The 20,325-nt window shown below is 40.9% G+C and overlaps 1 protein-coding gene across 1 annotated transcript in view; it reads right to left on the bottom strand.

Annotated features, from left to right (window-relative positions):
- LOC123504467 (protein O-mannosyl-transferase TMTC2-like) overlaps window positions 1-20,063 on the bottom strand; it is a 158,664-nt gene extending 138,601 nt beyond the window's left edge. Inside the window, exon 1 of the mRNA XM_045254993.1 lies at window positions 19,932-20,063. Within this exon, the coding sequence (XP_045110928.1) occupies window positions 19,932-20,017 (86 nt within the window). The 5' untranslated portion in view covers window positions 20,018-20,063. The remainder of the gene's footprint in view (window positions 1-19,931) is intronic.
- Between the last annotated feature and the right edge of the window lie 262 nt (window positions 20,064-20,325).

Raw genomic sequence — 20,325 nt, 5'->3', positions numbered from 1 at the left:
GATGAGGCTGCTGGGTACCCTCTTCCTCCACCCGCTTCTTCTTCTCCTCCTGCTCTTCCTCTTTCTCTCCACCACCCCCAAAGGGACATGGGGTGGGCTGCGTGTCCTCAATGCCGCTGACCGATGCCCAGATAACCCCTTATGCTCGGCCTCCCTCTCCCACCCGTGCCTGGCTAGCAGTTATCTGGACATGCGAGCGTGTCCTCTATCTCCCCCATGTCCAACCAGGCTACCACGCTGCACCCGCTACCCAAACCCTCGCAAAAACTGGAGTACCACAGCCACCACACGGCCTGACAGTACCGAGGAGCTTCCTTGTCATTTTGCTGCAGAAGGGAAGGAACTAGAAATGAAACGAAATGATGATGATGGTAGTGGTGGTGGTGATGGTAGTGGAGATGGTATTAATGGTGCTGATGGAAAAACGAGGACAAAAAAAGGAAGGAACAGAAACTAAATGAAAAAAAAGTCAAGCTAGGAAAAGAGAGAGCAAGAGAGAGAGAGAGAGAGAGAGAGAGAGAGAGAGAGAGAGAGAGAGAGAGAGAGAGATGGTAAATGGATGGCGGAAAAAAGATTTGGTGGGTGGGTGGGTGAGTGGGGAGGGAAGGTGATGAATGGATATATATGCGAAAAGAAGAAGAGGAATGATAGGATGAAAGGGAAGGAAAGAAAACCCGAGCGCGCGCGTGTGTGTGTGTGTGTGTGTGTGTGTGTGTGTGTGTGTGTGTGTGTGTGTGTGTGTGTGTGTGTGTGTGTGTGTTTTATTATTTAGTGACAGCAACTGGTACCGGTGGTGATGTTAGTGATGGTGGAGAAGAAGGATGAGGAAGGAGTAGGAAAAGGAGGAGGAGGAGGAGGAGGAGGAGGAGGTGCGGGGGTGGTGAAGGGTTGCGTCGGTAGGATGGTGGTGCGAAGGCAGGTATGGGGCTGATTAAAGGGTGGGAGGAGGAGTCTGGTCAGGGACGGACGTGGGGGCATGGGTGATTATGGGTGGTGGTGGTGGTGGTAGTGGTGGTGGTGGGTTTAGGGCGCGGGCGGACGGGCGGGCTGGTGGGCGGGCTGGGGGGGAACGGGAAGGGTGGAGGTGGGCCGGTGGTGGGTTAGGTTGGGATGGGATGAGGTGAGTGGACGAGTGTCTGTAGGGTTATTGCATAGAAGGAAGGTAAGCGAGAGAGATACGTAAGCTTGCTCCTCTGAATAGATGTGTGGTGTGGGGTCTCGGCTTCCTGAGAGAGAGAGAGAGAGAGAGAGAGAGAGAGAGAGAGAGAGAGAGAGAGAGAGAGAGAGAGAGAGAGAGAGAGAGAGAGAGACCAACAGACCGACACGACACGCCGCGATAAAAATCAGATGTGACACTCCAGAAATACCGTCCATAAATGGCATCTAGAGGTAGCCAAGGTCACTTCCCATTCCCCCATCCCTCCCTTCCTCCTTCCTCCTCCCTCCCCTCCATTCCCTTCCTTCTCCTTTCCTCACGACCACACGAGGAACTCACACTTCGATGACATTTACTTGACGTTACGAAGAGGGTAGCTCGAGGTGGGAGGTGTTGGCTCATACTTCAAATACGAGGCTCTGACCACAGTCACTTGACTCCGATGCAGAAATAATCACAGAGAATTCGCCTTTTTCTTCCACATTGGATCTTTAACACTACCAAGAATTTACAGTTGTTAAAATCAGAGTTGACATCCTGGCTTTTAACACAAAATGAATGTAAGTAACCTCTGTTAACACCACCACTTGACTCCCAAAATATTTATGATAAGAAAAAAATCATTTTATTTTAACATTTGATATATTACCAACAGCAAGAATTCACAGCTATATACATAAGAGTTCATTTACTAGTAGTGCACCATAAGAATAAAAAGTATTTCAGAGCAGCATTACTTGATTCCAAAACTTTAGTAAAAACGTGAAGAACTTTATATTTGTTCTCTTGGATCTTCAGTATCAACACGAATTTACAGATATGGACATTAGAGTCAGTTTCCTAGGTTAATACATATATCTCCCCTCACCAAAAGAATAGAAATGGACACAAACGGACACAAAGAGCAATCGCCAGTCGCTAATGCTCCCGGCGGTGCCTTCATGGAGACTCGCCGAACGTGACAAACCCGTGAGAACTTTCCCTCGAGACTCCAAGCAAAGGTACAGGAGTGGAGTTTACTGAGTTTCTTCGCGTTTGTTCATTGTACCTTTGGTCTTGCCGCTGTCTACACTCCCCTTGTGGCACGCACCTGAACTATATATCCTAATTTTTTTTTCTCTCTCTAAATCCATAGTTGTCACAAGATTCTATACACCGTTACGTGATGAGGATTATGATTTTAAGTACATATGAAAATGTTAATGACACCAGGGAAAGCGAAAGTTGGAATTATCAGTCAGTCAGTCAGCCACACGTCGGCGGACTGAGAAAAGTAAATAGACAAAAGGAAAGAACAGCAGGCAAAGGAATGGGTAAACTGGAAACCATAATGATGATGATGATGATGATGATGATGATGATGTGGTGTGTGTGTGTGTGTGTGTGTGTGTGTGTGTGTGTGTGTGTGTGTGTGTGTGTGTTTGTACTGAGCAGTCTTGTAAAAAAGAGAGGAAGGAGCTTTACGAGAGTGTAATGTTATGGGAAGTTGGAAAAAAAAGAGAAAAGAAGAAAGAGGAAGACAAGACAGAGGAGGAGGAGGAGGAGCAAGGGAGGTGAAGGAAGACAAGGAGGAGGAGGAGGAGGAGGAGGTGGTGAGGGTGGAAATGGAGGAGGAGGAGGAGGAGGAGGAGGAGGAGGAGGAGGAGGAGGAGGAGGAGGAGGAGGAGGAGGAGGAGGAGGAGGAGGAGAAGAAGAAGAAGAAGAAGGAGGAGGAGGAGGAGGAAGTGCCGCACCACCAGCCGAGCAGTCGTCCCCATACCCTGCTCTCATCCATGCGAAAGGTCTCTGTAAAACGCTTAACGACTTTCCTCTTTTTCTCTCTCTCAGAGTGTATATAATGCCATGCCCGGAGAGACACATTTCCACGGCCATTTGAGCAATTATGGCCATTAAGAGCGCTGGAGTGTGTACCTGCGCCGGGCTTCCTCTGTAATGACGGTGGTCTGTTCATAATATTATCCTGGCGGCTGCCTTCCCCTTCCCCGCGTCCTTCCTTTCATCCCTCGCGTCCATTCATCATCATTGTTTTGCTTTCTTTCCCTAATTTTGTCCTTCCTCCCTCCCTTCATTCAATCCTTTTTTTTTATCTTCTTCCTGCATTTCTTCCTAATTTATTTCATCCAATCACTATTCTCATTTTTTCCTTCCTTTCCCTAATTTCATCCGTCCTTCCTCTCTTCATTGAATACTTTATATTTTCTCACACCCTTTTCCTTCCATCTCTCTGTTCCATTTTTTTTCCTTCTTGTGTATTTATTTTCTCTCCTTAATATCTTGATTTTTTTTATCCCTTCCTCCTTCACTCTACTCTGTCTATCTCTCTCTGTTCACGCCATCCTCATCCTCTTCCTTTTTACCCTCATCCTTTATCACTGCTTTATTTGTTTCTTCTGATTTTAACTTTACTTTTTCTTTATACTCCTTTTCTTTTCACTTCCTTAGCTTTCCTTCTTCCTTTCCTTTTTATTTCCTCATCTCTACCCTCATTTCCGTCATCCTTGTCATCATAATCGTATTTTTACTTGTGCAGCTTCCCTTCCCCAAACTGTTACAAACATTTGACACGTAAAGAACGAGTATGAGTGAAGAAAATTGCCTTACTGTGTTTACATGTGGCCGCCGTGGTACAGTGGAACCATGCGTGCTTTGGGATCCGAGGGGTCTCCAAGCGCACGGGTTCGAATCCTGTCCACGCACGGTCCGAGTGTAGGTTGGGCTTCCTCACTCGGGGCAACGGTTTCCTAGAGGGTGGGCTTTGAGATAGGAGGTACCCCATAAGTATCCCCTTTAGCCCAGAAATTCCCGTGAAAAAGCCCACATGGTATAGAAAAAAAAAATAACGACGAAAAAAAAAGTGATTGAGTCAAGAAAAATTAGTTCAAAGCTCGTGTGATTTGACAGATAACTGTTAAATATGTAAGTTTCTAAGTGATAAATAAATGGTGGTTTCAATAGTGATAGTAATACTAATAGTAGAAATAATAGTACGAGTAGATGTAGTGCTAGTTGACGTAATAATAGTAGTAGTAGTAGCAGTAATAGTAGTAGTGGTAGTAGTTGTTGTTGTTATTGTTGTTGTCATAATGTAAATAGTAAAATGTCATATTATTAGAATGTACAAGAGGAGAGGGAAGAGAAGAAAAATGAAAATGATAAAATATTAGAAAAGTAAAAAAGAAAACAAACGAAAAAGGAAAAGGAGAGAGAGAGAGAGAGAGAGAGAGAGAGAGAGAGAGAGAGAGAGAGAGAGAGAGAAGAAAAACAAGTGGAGGAAAAGGACGATGAGGAACATGACCATAACAAAAGGGTGGAGAAAGAGGTGGAAAAGAGGGGAGTGGAGGAAAGGAGGAGGAGGAGGAGAAGGAGGAGAGGTGGAATAAAAACAACAGTAACAACAACAACAACAACAACAACAACGACAAGATAATAGTAATGATGACAGTGACAGTGAAGGGAAGAAAAAGGAAGAAGAATGAGTGCCAGGAGAGAAGAAAGAGGAGGAGGAAAAGGAGAAGGAGAAACACTACATTTTCGAGTGAAAGACATAGTGCATACAGGGAAAAGTAGACAGGTGGACACACTAGAGGAGAGGACACCCATGAATAGATAATAAATATACAGTTTTGATATCCCACCACTATTCTTCACGACCCTCACTATGCTTCCACCTACCTCATGGCTATTATTCATTCTATCCTCACACACACACACACACACACACACACACACACACACACACACACACACACACACACACACACACAAGTCCCTACAAATCCTCCATGTATTAAACACCAACAATTCTTTTCTCAGTTTTTTTTTTAGGCATGCTTCTTTCCTGTTGTATTCGTCCTTTTATCAAGTATCTCCCTTCATTCCCTCTCCCTTCCTCCCTCCCTTCCTCCGTGTCTTCTTCCCTTCCCCCCCCATGCCTCCCCTTCTGCCTGCCTGCCTTCCTGCCTCTCCGCACGCCCGTTCCCCGACTCCGGCTGTACATTTCCGTCTGTTTCGTGGCATTATAATAGCGTGCTGGCTTGTCCGTCAAGGTGGCTTCCGCGCGGACAGCCCCGTGGTTACCCTCGCCCGGAGCCCCGCGGACCCGCCCAGCCCGCCTACCCGCCCTCCGGACCCACACTCACCTCCTCCTCCTCTGACTACTCCTTCTTCATCTTCTACTACTTTGTCTAATTCTTGTTTTTTTTCTACTGTTGCTCTTTCGCTTTCTTTTCTGCTTCTTCTCTTTTATTACTTGTTCTGTTCTTTATCTAGTCCTTTCTCTTCTTTATTTTTATTATGAATTTTGTTTCATTATATTTTCATTTTCCTTTCACGTATGCACACACCACATGGTTGTTTCAGCAACCTCATTCTAGACGAACAGGTTTGTTGGTATTTGTTGTTCCTGTGTAATTCAGTGTAATACATGTGCTTCTTTCCCTGGTGCGCCTTCTCCATCTTTTTTTTGTAGTTGTTGTTTTCTCTTATTGTTTTAGTATTCACGTGTTTAATTTTTTACAAGTTTTTCTTTAACTTTGAATTCCTTGATGGATATTTACGATACATAATTGGGTATTTCCTTAGCGTTTTGAAATACCAGTGAAAGAGATGGAACGCTTTTGTTTTTAATGAAAGACGGGAAAGCCGGCCAAGGGGACCAAAGAATGAAAAAAAGACCCACTTAGGTCCCAGGCCCCTTGCAGGTCAGATAAAGTTATTCAAAAGACAGGGACAAACATCTTGAAACTTCTCTCTTAAATGAAGCTAAGTCTTGTTATCCGTCATTCAGATATTTCCACGTAATCTGAGAGCACATTTATTTTTTTATGATTTTCACATGCACTGCGTTATTAGCTGTTTTATTTTTCCATGCTTGTTGGGACATAATGTATTGTGTTTTTTTTTTTTTTACCTTTCACATTGCTTTTCCTTGTTTTATTTTTTATTTTCTCCCCTTCCTCCTTTTCCATATTTTCCTTTTTTCTTCTCGCTCTTTTCCTTGATCGTTAGTCATAATTACTAACATAACTGAAAGGAAGAAAATCTCATTATTTACATTTTTGCCCATGAACTACTCACTCTCTAAACTGTTATTGTCGGCGAAACTATACGGCAACCTCTTTTCTCTATTTCATAACCTTAATGTAGCAGTGATTTAAAAGAAAACAATGCGGAGGAATTCTTAGCAACAATAAGAGCGATTAATCATTTCTAGCAATAGTATTTTTTTTTCATTATGAACATGAGCAAGCATATAAAATAATAATAATAAATTACACGTCATTCAACAATATTGCAATCGATAAACACAACCGGTTTTCTCATTTTTTTTTTTCGTTTTCTTCAAACTCTAAAAAAGAAGAGCTTTCATCCCTATAACCAGAAGAAAAGAATAACCTATACGCCATTCATTAATTAAGCAATCTAGAAATACACTAAGTTTTCTGTCACTTTCCTTATATAACACACATATAATACAGTGACAAACCTTTGGGAATATAGTTTCTACCCCAAATAACATGTTTTTTTCTTCTTCTTTTTAAGCTTCATACTGAATTAATCCCCAGAAGAGTTTTTTTTTTTTTTTTTTTTTTTTGCTATCTATACAGGCTTAATCTCATACTTCATCTACCCCATACATAATGTTTCTTTTTGATGTGCATAAACTCTAAAATAATCAACACTTTAGTACAGAATAACTTAATCACGCACAAACTATATACTGATAAGTTTCTCCACATGTTATTTTTACCGTGATGAAAGCTAAAAGAAACTCAACCATTTACGAAAAAAAGATATTACTCTTCTTAACACAAACTAAATCTTACTCCTTGTTCTTTTATTTCCCTTTGTATTAGTATTTAGTCTCTATAGAAACGAAGACCCATATTCAAGGCACACTAATAATCCCTTTTACCTTTTCCAATGTAAAGAAGGTTTTCATATTAACTGCTGAATAATCTACCTGCATCGTTTTCTGTTTTTTTTCAACTTTATGAAGTCAACATAAGTCAGTCAAGTCCTTCTTTCCTGTACCTAGTCCCGCCAGGTATAAGCAGGTATCGATAGGAAGGTGTACGCGGTCCGCTTACCTTATATTAATTAAGCCAGGACTCGTCTTCCTCACCTGTAATTAATGCGTTCAGGTCGTTATTGGTTTCAGGTGGGAGGACAAGATGGTTATTAGAATAAAATAGCAGGTGTGTTTTGTTATCTTCGCCGTCTCTCCTTTCGTCCCTTCGTCCCTCCCTCCTTCTCTCCTTTATCATATCCTCTTACCTCCTATGACATATTCTTCCCTCCCTCCATCGCTTTAGTCTCTTGTTCTCTCTTTTGCTCCTTTCCATATACTGTCCGTGCGTTCCTCCACTTTTTTACCATATTATCTTACCTCAATGACTTTTTCTTCCCTACCTCCATCCCTTTAGTTCCTTATTCTCAAATTTTTTTTCTTCCGTCATATTTTCTTTTCTTCCATCCCGCCCTCTCTTTTATCCTTTTACCTTCAGTCTCTTTTTTTTTTTTCTCCTTCTGCGGCCTTCTTTTTATCCTCTAAAACTCCCTAATACAGTGTTAAAAGGCGACTAAAACTAAGCAGATTGCGGTGTGGTTAGTGTATATTGCTAGGTGTGTGTAGCTCCACGTCTTTGTTCCTCGTCGCGCTAGCCGAGATGCTGCGTTAAGAGACCTTTTTATTATGTCGTTTACGTGCTGTAGGACGCCGCGCAGAAATTTTAGTGAGCACTTTGCCGCGAAAAAAGTTGCGCCGCGTATTATTTAAGGCCGTTGTTTTGAGTTAGAGTGAGTTATTAGCTACAACTTTTGACATGCGTGTATTGGACAACGCCACACACACACACACAGAGAGAGAGAGAGAGAGAGAGAGAGAGAGAGAGAGAATATTTACACAATTAAAATGCCATGTTTCTTATATATATATATATATATATATATATATATATATATATATATATATATATATATATATATATATATATATATATATAGTCATAGTATTCCGTATATTTGAAAAATGTGAATCACGTGAAATGACAAAATAGTAACAATAATTAATATTTCAAAGATAGTGTATAGAATAATGAGAGAAAGTTCATGTACAGTAATCTTGCTACGGGGTTAAGCGCTAATTTGTTTGAGTCTATCATATTAAAACGATTGAGTTACTGATGGTTAAATGAAAAAAGTAGTGTTAATGAAAGGAAAGGTAAATAAAATATCAAAATCAGGAAATCCAAACCACAGATGAATCAGAGAAATTGATAATATTAATAAAAAGTTAATTCAGGAACTAAAGTAGATAAGACTTCTGGAAAATAAATGAGAAACAGAAACGGGAGTAAACAATAAAAAGAAAAAGGGTTGAATTACCCAGATAAAAATAGAACTTGATAAGAGTAAAAATAGAAAAATTGGACACAAACGAAAATGAGAAAAAAGAAAAAAAAAACACGAAATGACGGTGGAGTTGAAATAAGTCATAAGAAATAAATTAGTTGATATACCACGAAGAGTAATTACAATCAGAGAAGTGAAATTAGAGCAAGTTCTTCCGTGCATCATCAGGATTCTTTGCATAGCGGTGAGACGAAACACCAATGCAATAAGACAAGTTCAAGAGCGAGACAATACGATCAGTTATCCATTACCCTCCCTTGTAAATGAACGCGATAAAATAAGAAGAGCGAGAGAGAGAGAGAGAATCCAAAAAAAAAAAAGAAAGGAATTAAGTACATTTATACGATCTAATCTGCATCATTCCTCCCCAGTCTTTCTTTTTTTCACTCAACCGTCAGACTATTGCCGCCATAAACCACCTGCGGATCTTTCTCAAAGGTGCGCCTTTCTACTCCTCTTTAAATCGGTAAATACAGCCGACGCAAAATTCTCATTCTCCCGATATAATTTTTTCCCTCCTTTTCAGTAGCCTTTCATTAACTTCCCCTCCCCGCCCCCTTCACCTGCTTCCACCTGGCGATCTCTTCCACTCCCTCCCTCCCTCCCGGTCCCCTCTTGCCTCTCCCCTCCACCTGTCCCTCCCCCCACACGGAGAATCTCGCCACTCAGGTCTTTTCATCCTCATCAAGGTTGGGGATTGGATTGAATATTCAGGAGAATAAAGAGAATTATGTCTTTTGAGATGTAACGCTTTGGTTGATATTGTTATTATTACCTTTATTATTATTATTATTATTATTATTATTATTATTATTATTATTATTATTATTATTATTATTATTATTATTATTATTATTATCATTATTATCATCGACGTTGTTGTTAAGATCGCTGCAATTCTTTGATCATATATTCTAATGTACATACGAGTATATAGAGAACTCTACATATGATACACCATTATGCACACACACACACACACACACACACACACACACACACACACACACACACACACGTGCACATACACACGAACACATATACAAAAACTCTAACCTCATAACTCGAGTATTTATATCCTCATTCATAGAGGAGAAGGTCTTTTTTTTCTTTTTCTTACACTTTTTTTGTGTGTGTGCTGAATTTCCGTGAGGAACAATGGTATAGTCAAATATCAGAAATGTGTAAAAAGTTCACCCGTTCGGTATATAATTTCCACAGATTAGTAGATAGGGATCACTTTCCTCGCACTCACGCAGGCAGCGCAGTCTCGCACACGCAATGAAACACATTCCCTCTCCTGCTTCTGTTCAATATTTGTGACTGTAATTAATTTGTTTTGTGACTGGAGTTATGTTGGCGAGAGCGAAGATGCAAAAATACAATAGGATATTGCTCAATGGCAGAGAGAGAGAGAGAGAGAGAGAGAGAGAGAGAGAGAGAGAGAGAGAGAGAGAGAGAGAGAGAGAATTGACAAATACGAAAATTAGAAAGTATTTCAGAATGAAGTAAAAAACTATAGGAAAAATTAGATTAATCGTAAAAAAATATCTTAAACATGGAAGAGTATGGATCACACAGAAACTTTGCGAAAAAAAATGTCCAATAAAACTTGGGTGAAAAAGAATATATAAATTGTTGATGAGCAGGAAAAAACATGACATATAAGCAAGCGTTGACTTCAACATAAAATACAAAAGTATAATTCAAAACAGATGAAAAGTTATAGAAAATGTGGAAAAAATGTGGGAAAAAATAAGTTGTAAGTGTTATTGACCAACAAGTCAGAGTGAACATTTGATGAAAACAAAACTCAACATCATGACACAGTTAGACGAAAACCAAGTCGACCAGAAGATTAGTTAGATTAAATTAACTCCATTGCAAAAAAGACAGTTGTAGGTTTTGAAAGTGAAATGATAACCGAAAAGTTGAAAAAACCTAATGTTATAAGATTACAAATGAATGCGAAGGTATTGATGAAAGAAAAAAGACTAAAGAAATTTGTGATTACCTTAAAGAAAGTGTACAAATTTTCTAAAACAAAAATAATGAATAAATCTTTGAATCGTTATGTCGACAGCAACAACAGAAACGGAAATGGTAACCGTAGCAATAATGATGTTAACAAGGATAATGATTACTTCGAAAAAAAAGCAAAAATAGAGAGAGTAAGAAATGATAATGACAGTACGATGGAAATTAACATAATATTGACCATTGTTATTATTATTATTATTTTTATCAATAATATTATGACTATCATGGTAATCATTTTTCTTATTTTTTCTGTTATTTATATCATCATCATCACCATTGTTATCAAAAGTAAAAAGAAATGTTTAAAACGAATAAATAAAAAAAATAAGTAAAAATCTAACTTGACAAACACACAAATAAATAAATGTTGATAAAAGAACGAGCATTGCCGCCCACTAGTCTAACACACACACACACACACACACACACACACACACACGGAGAGAAGGAGAAAAGCACTACCCTAACATAGAAAACACGAGAGAAAAGCATCGAACACACGATGTTGAGGCTGAGCGGTGATTGCTGACCCGTGTGATCGGAACCAGGAAGAAACATTAGACTCACCACTTTCCTCTCTCTCTCTCTCTCTCTCTCTCTCTCTCTCTCTCTCTCTCTCTCTCTCTCTCTCTCTGACGGTGAGATTGAAAGTCTTCCTTCTATCTATTTTTTTCTCCATCTTTTTTATTCCTTACTTTGTTTTGTTTACTGACTTCTTTGTTTATTTTCTCCAATGTTTGTCTCTTTTCTTTTTGTAAGTATTTCTTATTTTTATCTACTTTCTTATTTATATATTTATTTTATTCATTGTTTTGAAAGCTGCTCAAGGCACGATAAAAGTCGGGACTATGAAAGCAGATATGAACAGTCATCTCAAGAAAGATTTAACGCTAAGATTTATCACTGAACGAATACATTAACAGAAAAACACAATAAGTGTCTATCAACATTAAGTGAAGAACACGGAAGTTTTTTTTTCTTTTTTTCTTTTTAGCGTGTCAAGGAAAGAAAAAAATGCAGAATAGCAGAATCATATTAATGCTTGAAGAGTATGATGAAAATAGTGTGATTGTTTTATTAAGGACATTGTTGCCGTTGGTCATGCGATGGAAATGATAGATGAATTACTAATTGTAAGTTTTTATATGTTTCACGTATACCTCTGAAAAAAAGCCTTGGAATTGTGTTGAAATAATATTTAGGTGCCACACGACGTGAACAGATAACATTAAGAAGTATATAGTGATAAAAACACAAGCTGGTAATACATGTGAATCAAACGATGTTTAGGCAAATTTTTCATGGCTATAAATTCAGCACCGTTTACATAAGTGTCTAACGAAGGATGGAAGGAGGTAGGATCCCGTGTGCCGCCCATCACCCCGAGGGAGCAACAGTGAAGATCCTTGGTGCCCGGAATGAATGGGATTAGGACGGCGGGTCAACGGTACCCCGACCTGGCACAGTTGTGTAAACCGACCGTCAAATTCAATTACCTTGTCGAGGTGTTATGAAAAGAGACAGTCGACAGGCGGGACCAAGTGGCGGCGGCCTCCCTTAGTTAGCCAATTGAGATGTCCGACCTGTGTTTATTATTAAGGCCGCCGGTAAAGGCACTCTTAATTGCCACGGCTAATGACTGCCGGCCAGGCGGAGTGGGCGCATCGCCGAGCGTGCACTGAATAGATATATTATTAAAAGATCCTATCGCACCGCGGAAACCACGTCGGAAGCCCCGGCACCTTCGGAAGGGGCCTATTGACAGATGGTGACGTTATCGGCGGCAGGGAGTGTTAAGCACTCGTGCCCTCGGATAAAGGATAGTAGCACCGTCTGTTGAATAGTGCGTCAAGAGATTTTATGACTGTGTTCTGCCTTGATGCTCTCTTATAAATGAGGTGTACGAGTAAAAAATGTTGTGCTGCTGTCATTGAAGTGAAGAATGACATAACCTACACACTTACAGGAGAGAGGTCAAGAGATAAGCACAGCGATACCATAGAAACATGAAAGGCGGTAGAGAAGTGGCTAGTACCTATCCTCATACCACCGGGGCTATTGCTTGGCCCAAATAGCGGAGGTTGAAATAAAACCTGAAGCAAAATTGACAGTTCGCTATGTGCCCGCTAATCACATCCATCATTGTGCGCATCGGGTGTGGAGTCAAATTATACATCTACGGCTTATGAAGGGTCGAACGCTGTGTGAAGTAAATAAAGTTGAAGTATCGAAGACTGATGAAACACAGGGTAGTCAGCGGAATGTATTGGTCTCTGTTAAAATTTGAATGATAAGAATTACACGTAATGAATTTGCAATAACTTTTGTTGTTTGTTTCGTAGAATATCCACTTAGATTTTATTTGAAAATAGAACAATAGATAACCGCCACCGCAAATTAATAGAAAAAAAAACAATACACTTCTGCTACGTTATCGTTCCATTTCGTGAAGTAGAGAAAATATATTTGTTTCGGTGTGTGTAGGATGAGCGTTTTATCAAAAATACCCAGAAAAAAGGTCGGGTTGTAATTTTTCCAAAGCAAGTAAAAGGGAAAGTCTGACTATGTGGAAGTAAGGCGACATGAGAAAAAAGTAAACAATCAATTTCTCACAATTAACACAACACTTCACAAGAAACACTAGTATATGCGAACCACCGTCATTCACTTCCGCACACTGACACCATCACTTACTATCATAGCACTCTTTATCAACTAACACCAACACTGACAAGCACAACCTAGCATAACACCGCACACCAAACACTTTAATTTTCAGGAACCAACGTGGACCATCGCATAAGCATCACAATAAAGCACAGCACAAAATTTCCAAACAGAGCCAACTATTCATCACTGCTCCTAATTTTAACCAGCGGAGACAAGCGCTCATTATTACAAAACAGCGCAAAGTTAACAGTTCACCTTAAAAAAGGAACTGCGCTCATCATAAAAGCATAGCGCACTCCATCACAACGCAGCACACGGTGACACGGGAGGCACTCAATAGCTTTGTATGATGCACTCTAGTCCACTATTTTTCTATGGCACAAGCGTACATCAAAGCATAGCGCACATCAAGACAGACACCGCTCTCCAGGCGGAACACAGCGGGCGCCATGATAGAACAGCGCAGACTCACAGTGCACAGATTCCAACACTCATGTTCAACACTGACCACACCGAGAAATAGATAACACCATGTTCCCTCATAGCTTACACCATAACGTACTGTACAAAACAGAACACAACGCGCACCAACATATGGAGTGAAACACCGCAAAAACGCTCGGCCTTATTTTTTTCTTACTTGAAATATTTACATTTCTTAAATAAATAATTTTCAGTAACGAGCGATCTACCACTGAAAAATAACCCGGGATTTTCGTGTTCAGTCAGGTTCAGATATTTATATATACGTTTTATTTCCAAGCTATTTAATTCATATTTTAGGCGGAAAGGAAGGTTTATTTTTTTATTAAATAAAATGCAATTAAAAGTCCACATCAAAATAAGAATTAAAATCACCCGCAGTTTCCATGTAGATGACTTTAAGTAATTGCTTATTCACCTATCAATTTATTCATATATACATGTATGTATACTTTTTTTTTTTTTCTTTTTCCTTTTTTGTATGTGTCGGCGCGGCACCGAGGGCGACGTAGCGGCAGCGAGGGAGCGGGCGGTGACAGATAGGGGGGCTGGTGAGGGCGGGGCGGGGTGACACGATGGGCGGGTGATGAGGGCCTGCTCCCCCCACCTCACCTACACCACCTCCCCAGCCACTCTAGCACCCCCGACTCACTGGCCAACACACTCCCACGCGCTACCCCAAGCCCACCCAAACCACCCATCCCCCCCACAAATCAAGTATTTACAAAACACACACACACACACACACACACACACACACACACACACACACACACACACACACACACACACACACACACACACATACAGTCTCCCATGATATAGGAATTCATATAATCAATTCACATGTTCCAAGGTCAAACATTTGCACATATATTCATCCTGTTGCGAACAAACACGCTCAGACACATGGGTAAAATACGCCCTTTTAAACTTGCTTTTGTGCGTGTGTGTGGGGAGGGGCAGTGGGGGTGAGTGGGTGGGTGGTTGTGTTTGTTCGGTAATTTCTATAAAAACATTAAGCATTTTTTTTTTTTTAATGAGAGAATCACGACATTTTTAATTATTTGTTATCCTGGCGACTCATCTCATCCGTCAGATTAATTAGCGTGATCGTTTTTTTTTTATTTTTCCTTTCAAGTTTCTTCTAAATTAGTGTTACTAGATTCTTGACGCGGAATTCCGCTACCAGCTTACAGTGCGATGTATAAACTGTAGTAGTAATATTGATAGTAATAATGATAATAATGGTGATAAAGAAAATAGTAAAGATAATCATAACAATGATTATAATAATAATAATAATAATAATAATAATAATAATAATAATGATAATAATGATAATAATAACTGTAATATTGATAAAATATAAAAAGTAATAATAATGATAATAATAATATAAATGATAGTAATAATAAAAATAATAATAATAATAATAATATAATGGTGATAATGATAATAACAATGAAAATAATAATCACCAAATTTAAAAGAAAAGCATCGAAGTTAATTAATTTATCGAATTTAAATATCATAATGAATATAAGGGCTTTTCTTTTCTGACAAAAACTAATTACAAAATTATATCATTTTTTAACCGTGGTAATATCGATTAAAATAAAAAGAAAAAAGAAAATAAAATAATATATATATATATATATATATATATATATATATATATATATATATATATATATATATATATATATATATTTCTATTTTCATTCCCGCCGATCTTTACATTTCTTTGAGCAATAGCAAAGTATCTCCTTTCTTCATCCGATTTTCAAGCAATACCAAAGTTTACCTCTTCCCGTATTTTACAGCGTACTTGTTTCCTTATTTACGCGACTGGCGGTGATCGGAGCAGGAAAAAGCGCACTAAATTTATATCATCACTTTTACTTCTACCACACCCGCTAGGAGCTCCAGCGAACCGAAGGCAGAGTTATCGAAGAGTTATAGGTGGCGGAGGCAGTGACGGCGTCAGCGGTGGTGGCGTCACATTCCTCACACCTGCACTAACACACTGGCGTCACTCTATCTCCTACAAGCATCAGCTGGAGTCCGCATCCCTTACACACACACACACACACACACACACACACACACACACACACACACACACACACACACACACACACACACACACACACACACACACACACACACACTAGGGAACATTTAGCACCACTTCCCAACCTTGATTCTTTTTTCTCTTGTGCAATAACAACACGGACACATGTTTCGCTGTTTCTCTTTTTCTTTTTCTTTTTTCTCCCCATCACCACAACCGCCCCGTACTCCTCTCTCTCTCTCTCTCTCTCTCTCTCTCTCTCTCTCTCTCTCTCTCTCTCTCTCGTACATTGGAGTCACCTTTTAACAGTCTAATGTAGTATAAACTATCACCACCCTCCGCCCACTGCCTCGTGCAACACCCCGACCTACCACCGCCACTGGCCGCCCGCGCCCCTCCGACATCTGCCTCAGCGCCACCCACGCCCCCTCCCTCCCCTCCATTCCCCCTCCTCAAGTCTCTTAACACAACACTCCGCAACACATAACATGCCGCGCGAACAACACTCCCCGCCCACCGCACTCTACAAGGTGAGATACGGTCGACAATTACATATACAGACAATGGAGTCACCGCCAATTGGTTCTTAGTAGCAATTGCTTTATTATCCAGTCTCATAAAGCAACATAATCGTGGTAAATGTACCCTCCCTCCCTCTCCTCTCTCTCTCTCTCTCTCTCTCTCTCTCTCTCTCTCTCTCTCTCTCTCTCTCTCTCTCTCTCTCTCTCTCTCTCTCTCTCTCTCTCCATCCTCTCTCCCTCCCTCCATCTCCTTCTCGAGTACAGACTGACCCTCCTCACATATCCCTTCCCATTCCCCTCCTCCTCCTCCCTATGTTACTCTTCCTCTTCGCCCTCCTCCTCCTCCTCCTCCTCCGGCACCCAAGATCAACTGTAGGTTATCTTTATTGACCAACATAACCACAGACACTGACCTTCCGCACCCACCACCACCACCACCACCACCACTACTACCACTAGTACTTCTATACACCGCCACAACGACTGCCAATGCCACTACCACCGTCGTCTTACGTACACTACACCACACCAGCACCCTTCCCGCTGTATAGTAAGTCAGGCAATTGTTACTGGAGGTATAATCTTCCCCTCGACTCTGTCTCTCTGTCTGTATATATTCTCCTGTCTGTGTGGCCCTAGAATAACAATTCAATTATAAGCCATTTGCATCGGCTGCAGGGTGTAAATGCTCCCCTATTACACTGTCCCCGGAGCCGTTCCCATGATATTTAAGGGGCTTTTACTGGTATCTTCTTTTTCTCTCTCTCTCTCTCTCTCTCTCTCTCTCTCTCTCTCTCTCTCTCTCTCTCTCTCTCTCTTACTTTGTTTTTGTTAATAGTCGTTATGGTTTTGTTCGATTTTATGAAGACGTGAATAGTAGTGTCAGTACAATTTTGCTGTTGTTGTGCTTATATATGTATCCATGAGAGAGAGAGAGAGAGAGAGAGAGAGAGAGAGAGAGAGAGAGAGAGAGACCTACACTTCCAATGAATGAAATAAAAATATTAAAGGACGTATCCATTTCTATCACCCTACCCCCCCTTCCCTCTCTTCCTTAACTTCTTTCCTACTTCCTCCGCTTCACTTTCCATCTGGACCTATTCCGCTCCTAACCTTCCACCCGAAAACATCCCTCATTTTAAATACAAGCTCTCCCTCTTCTCCCACCCTCGCTCACGCCCTGCTAACCTGCCTCGCTCACTCCATCAGCCTTGCTCGCTCTATAATCACCCTCACTCTCTTTTTCACTACCACGCACTAGCAACGGCAGCAAGTAATTTCTGTCTCTCTCTCGACCATAACATCGACTGACATGTCTCTCTCTCTCTCTCTCTCTCTCTCTCTCTCTCTCTCTCTCTCTCTCTCTCTCACTTTTCAAAATATTACTTTGATTGTGCCTTCTATACATTTGATATTATTTGCACTACCTTTTTTATCAGAAACCAAGAATTTTGTAAAACTTATGTACTTCTTTTACTACAAGGGAAAATATTTTTTTTTATTTTCATACTGACAGTATTGATTTATACTATAGTTAGTTTTAATACTTACCCTTTTCCCAATAATGTATGTATATATTTTTCCTATTAGCTTCCACTCACTTGCAAAAAACTTTACTTTCTTTATCTTTTCTTTTTTTCCATTTTTCATGCCACGGAAGCCAAACTTTCAGAAAAAAAATATATTGGCAGATAGAAATCACTGTGAGGTATTTATAGATTTTGCTAAGACGGGTAATTTTTAGTTGTTTGTGTTATTATAGGTTTTACTTTATTATTAGTGATTCGTCGGCACTCGAGTGGTGGTTAGACGCGAAGAAAAATATTGATCGCTTGGCTGCCGCCTTCGAGCCACATCAAGGCTTTTTTGTGAGGCTAAGAACAGTTTTCTTGTTTACGGAAGAGACAAACTGTGACATGGGCCTGTTTTTGCGTCTTGGGAGGAAGAAGATACCGGGTTACTTTTCTCTTCTCTCTCTCTCTCTCTCTCTCTCTCTCTCTCTCTCTCTCTCTCTCTCTCTCTCTCTCTATCTATTTATCTATCTATCTCTTTCAGATCATTCGCTTACTTTTTTGCAAAAGTTCTGTATTGACTTGAGCATATTTCTGTTAGTGCGATGCGTTTCGTTAATATGATGATTAATGTTTGTAATATTTTTGGGGTATCAGATATATGTTTATAATTATATTAGTGATATGTTTTAAAAGTAATACTGTAGCTTTTTTTGTTTAGTTATAGATAACATTCATATAGGATTTTTCCTAATAAATTATTTTGAAAAAATATGAGTGAAAGTTCAACTGATCTTTTTGCATTGCCGCCACAACACAGACATCACAGCATTGCACTTTGTGAAGCTGTCAGATCAACACATCTCACTATGCACCGAAAATGTAAAAAGAAAATATGTTTCCCACAACAATGAGGGTTACCGCCGCTCGGAACACTGCCTCGCAAATACTGCCGCCGCACCCCGCTGCTCAGGAACCACCGGAGCAACGCAGGGACGATGTGCAAAAAGAGATGATCGGCGGCAGTAAAGTTGGCGGCGGTGCGCCTCCTCGGTCCATTCCAACCTACGGGATCAACACTCAACTTTTTACGCCAGTACATAGGAGCACAGTCTCTGTTCCAATTTCGTTCACTCGATTTGATCATGACCGCTACCATACCTTTCCAATGGCCTTGGTTTCACTGAACTGATATCATTGTGCACTTGTTTTTCATTCACTATGCTGCTTTGTATTGAAGGACATTCATTAATGAAGGAAGTCCTGCACTGTGAGGCTACAGTCTCTTTTCCATTATCGATATGCCAGGCGATACGTACAGTTCATGTCAACTGAGGCGAAGAAATAGAGAGCCGTGCGTAGAGAGGAAGACACCGGAATCCTTCCGTCGGCCTGTTCACCGACGGGATGCCGCACAGAGTAGCCTGATAACATCTAGATTACTGGAACATCCCATGTTGGAAGATGGTCTTGAGACTCGCCACGTGCATTTCATAGGGAAGAAGTCCGATACGTTGTCACAGATATTTCTACAGCGGTCGGACAAGACAGGCCGGAGTAGAGTTGATAGCGGCTGCAATCAGTTGAAGTAGTCAGCTGATCTAGAGTCGGACCTCCGCTGACCGGTGACGACGGCGTAACTTCTACTTATGGTCTTGATATCTTTTCATCTTAGAGTCTGGTTCAGGAAGGAGCGTGATCGTGACTTTGTGAGTGTCACTGCAGGGTGACGCACTGAGACTTGGAGTCACCAACCCTTGCGATCCAGTGAAGTGACGACATAATCACGATCATTGAACCAGGGGGCTGCCACGATACATCAGGCATAATACTGATGTGCTGTTGCTTTGAGAACGTTCACACAGGCAAGGGAGACTTGGTTCCTAGCACAGACGTAGTCAGCGGGCCGCCACCTTGGCCGCACGGTGTCGGCCTCTATGTAAACAAGCCCAGCTCACATCGCTTGCCGCAGCCTCACTCACTACCACCATATCAGCTCGCACTATTCACACTTTTCAGGGGAGGTGCGCCTCTTGACACAGCTCTGCGCTACGGCTTACCTGTCATCGTAGGCGAACTCAGCATCGAGTGTGTTGAAATACAGAAGGAAAGCCGCGACACAACTTGTAATCAGAACGGGCTCCATAGGGGCTCCATGACCAACGTGCGCGAGCCACCACCGCCTCTCACTGAATGGTCCGCTCGGCTGCCTGGCCCAGTGGCTGGCTAGCTGCCTCGCCCCAGGCCCTCCCCCTCTCCCGCATCCCTCCTAGCCCCACCTCCTCTCTCTCTCTCTCTCTCTCTCTCTCTCTCTCTCTCTCTCTCTCTCTCTCTCTCTCTCTCTCTCTCTTCTCTTTTTTCATATGTTTATTTTTGTTCATTACTGATCAACATCTTTTATTTTAACTCTCTCTCTCTCTCTCTCTCTCTCTCTCTCTCTCTCTCTCTCTCTCT

The sequence above is a fragment of the Portunus trituberculatus genome, chromosome 16 (assembly GCF_017591435.1).
Source record: "Portunus trituberculatus isolate SZX2019 chromosome 16, ASM1759143v1, whole genome shotgun sequence".
In the NCBI taxonomy this organism is placed as follows: Eukaryota; Metazoa; Arthropoda; class Malacostraca; order Decapoda; family Portunidae; genus Portunus; species Portunus trituberculatus.
Note: the sequence above shows the minus strand (reverse complement) of the source record. Positions and strands in the feature narration are given on the sequence as shown.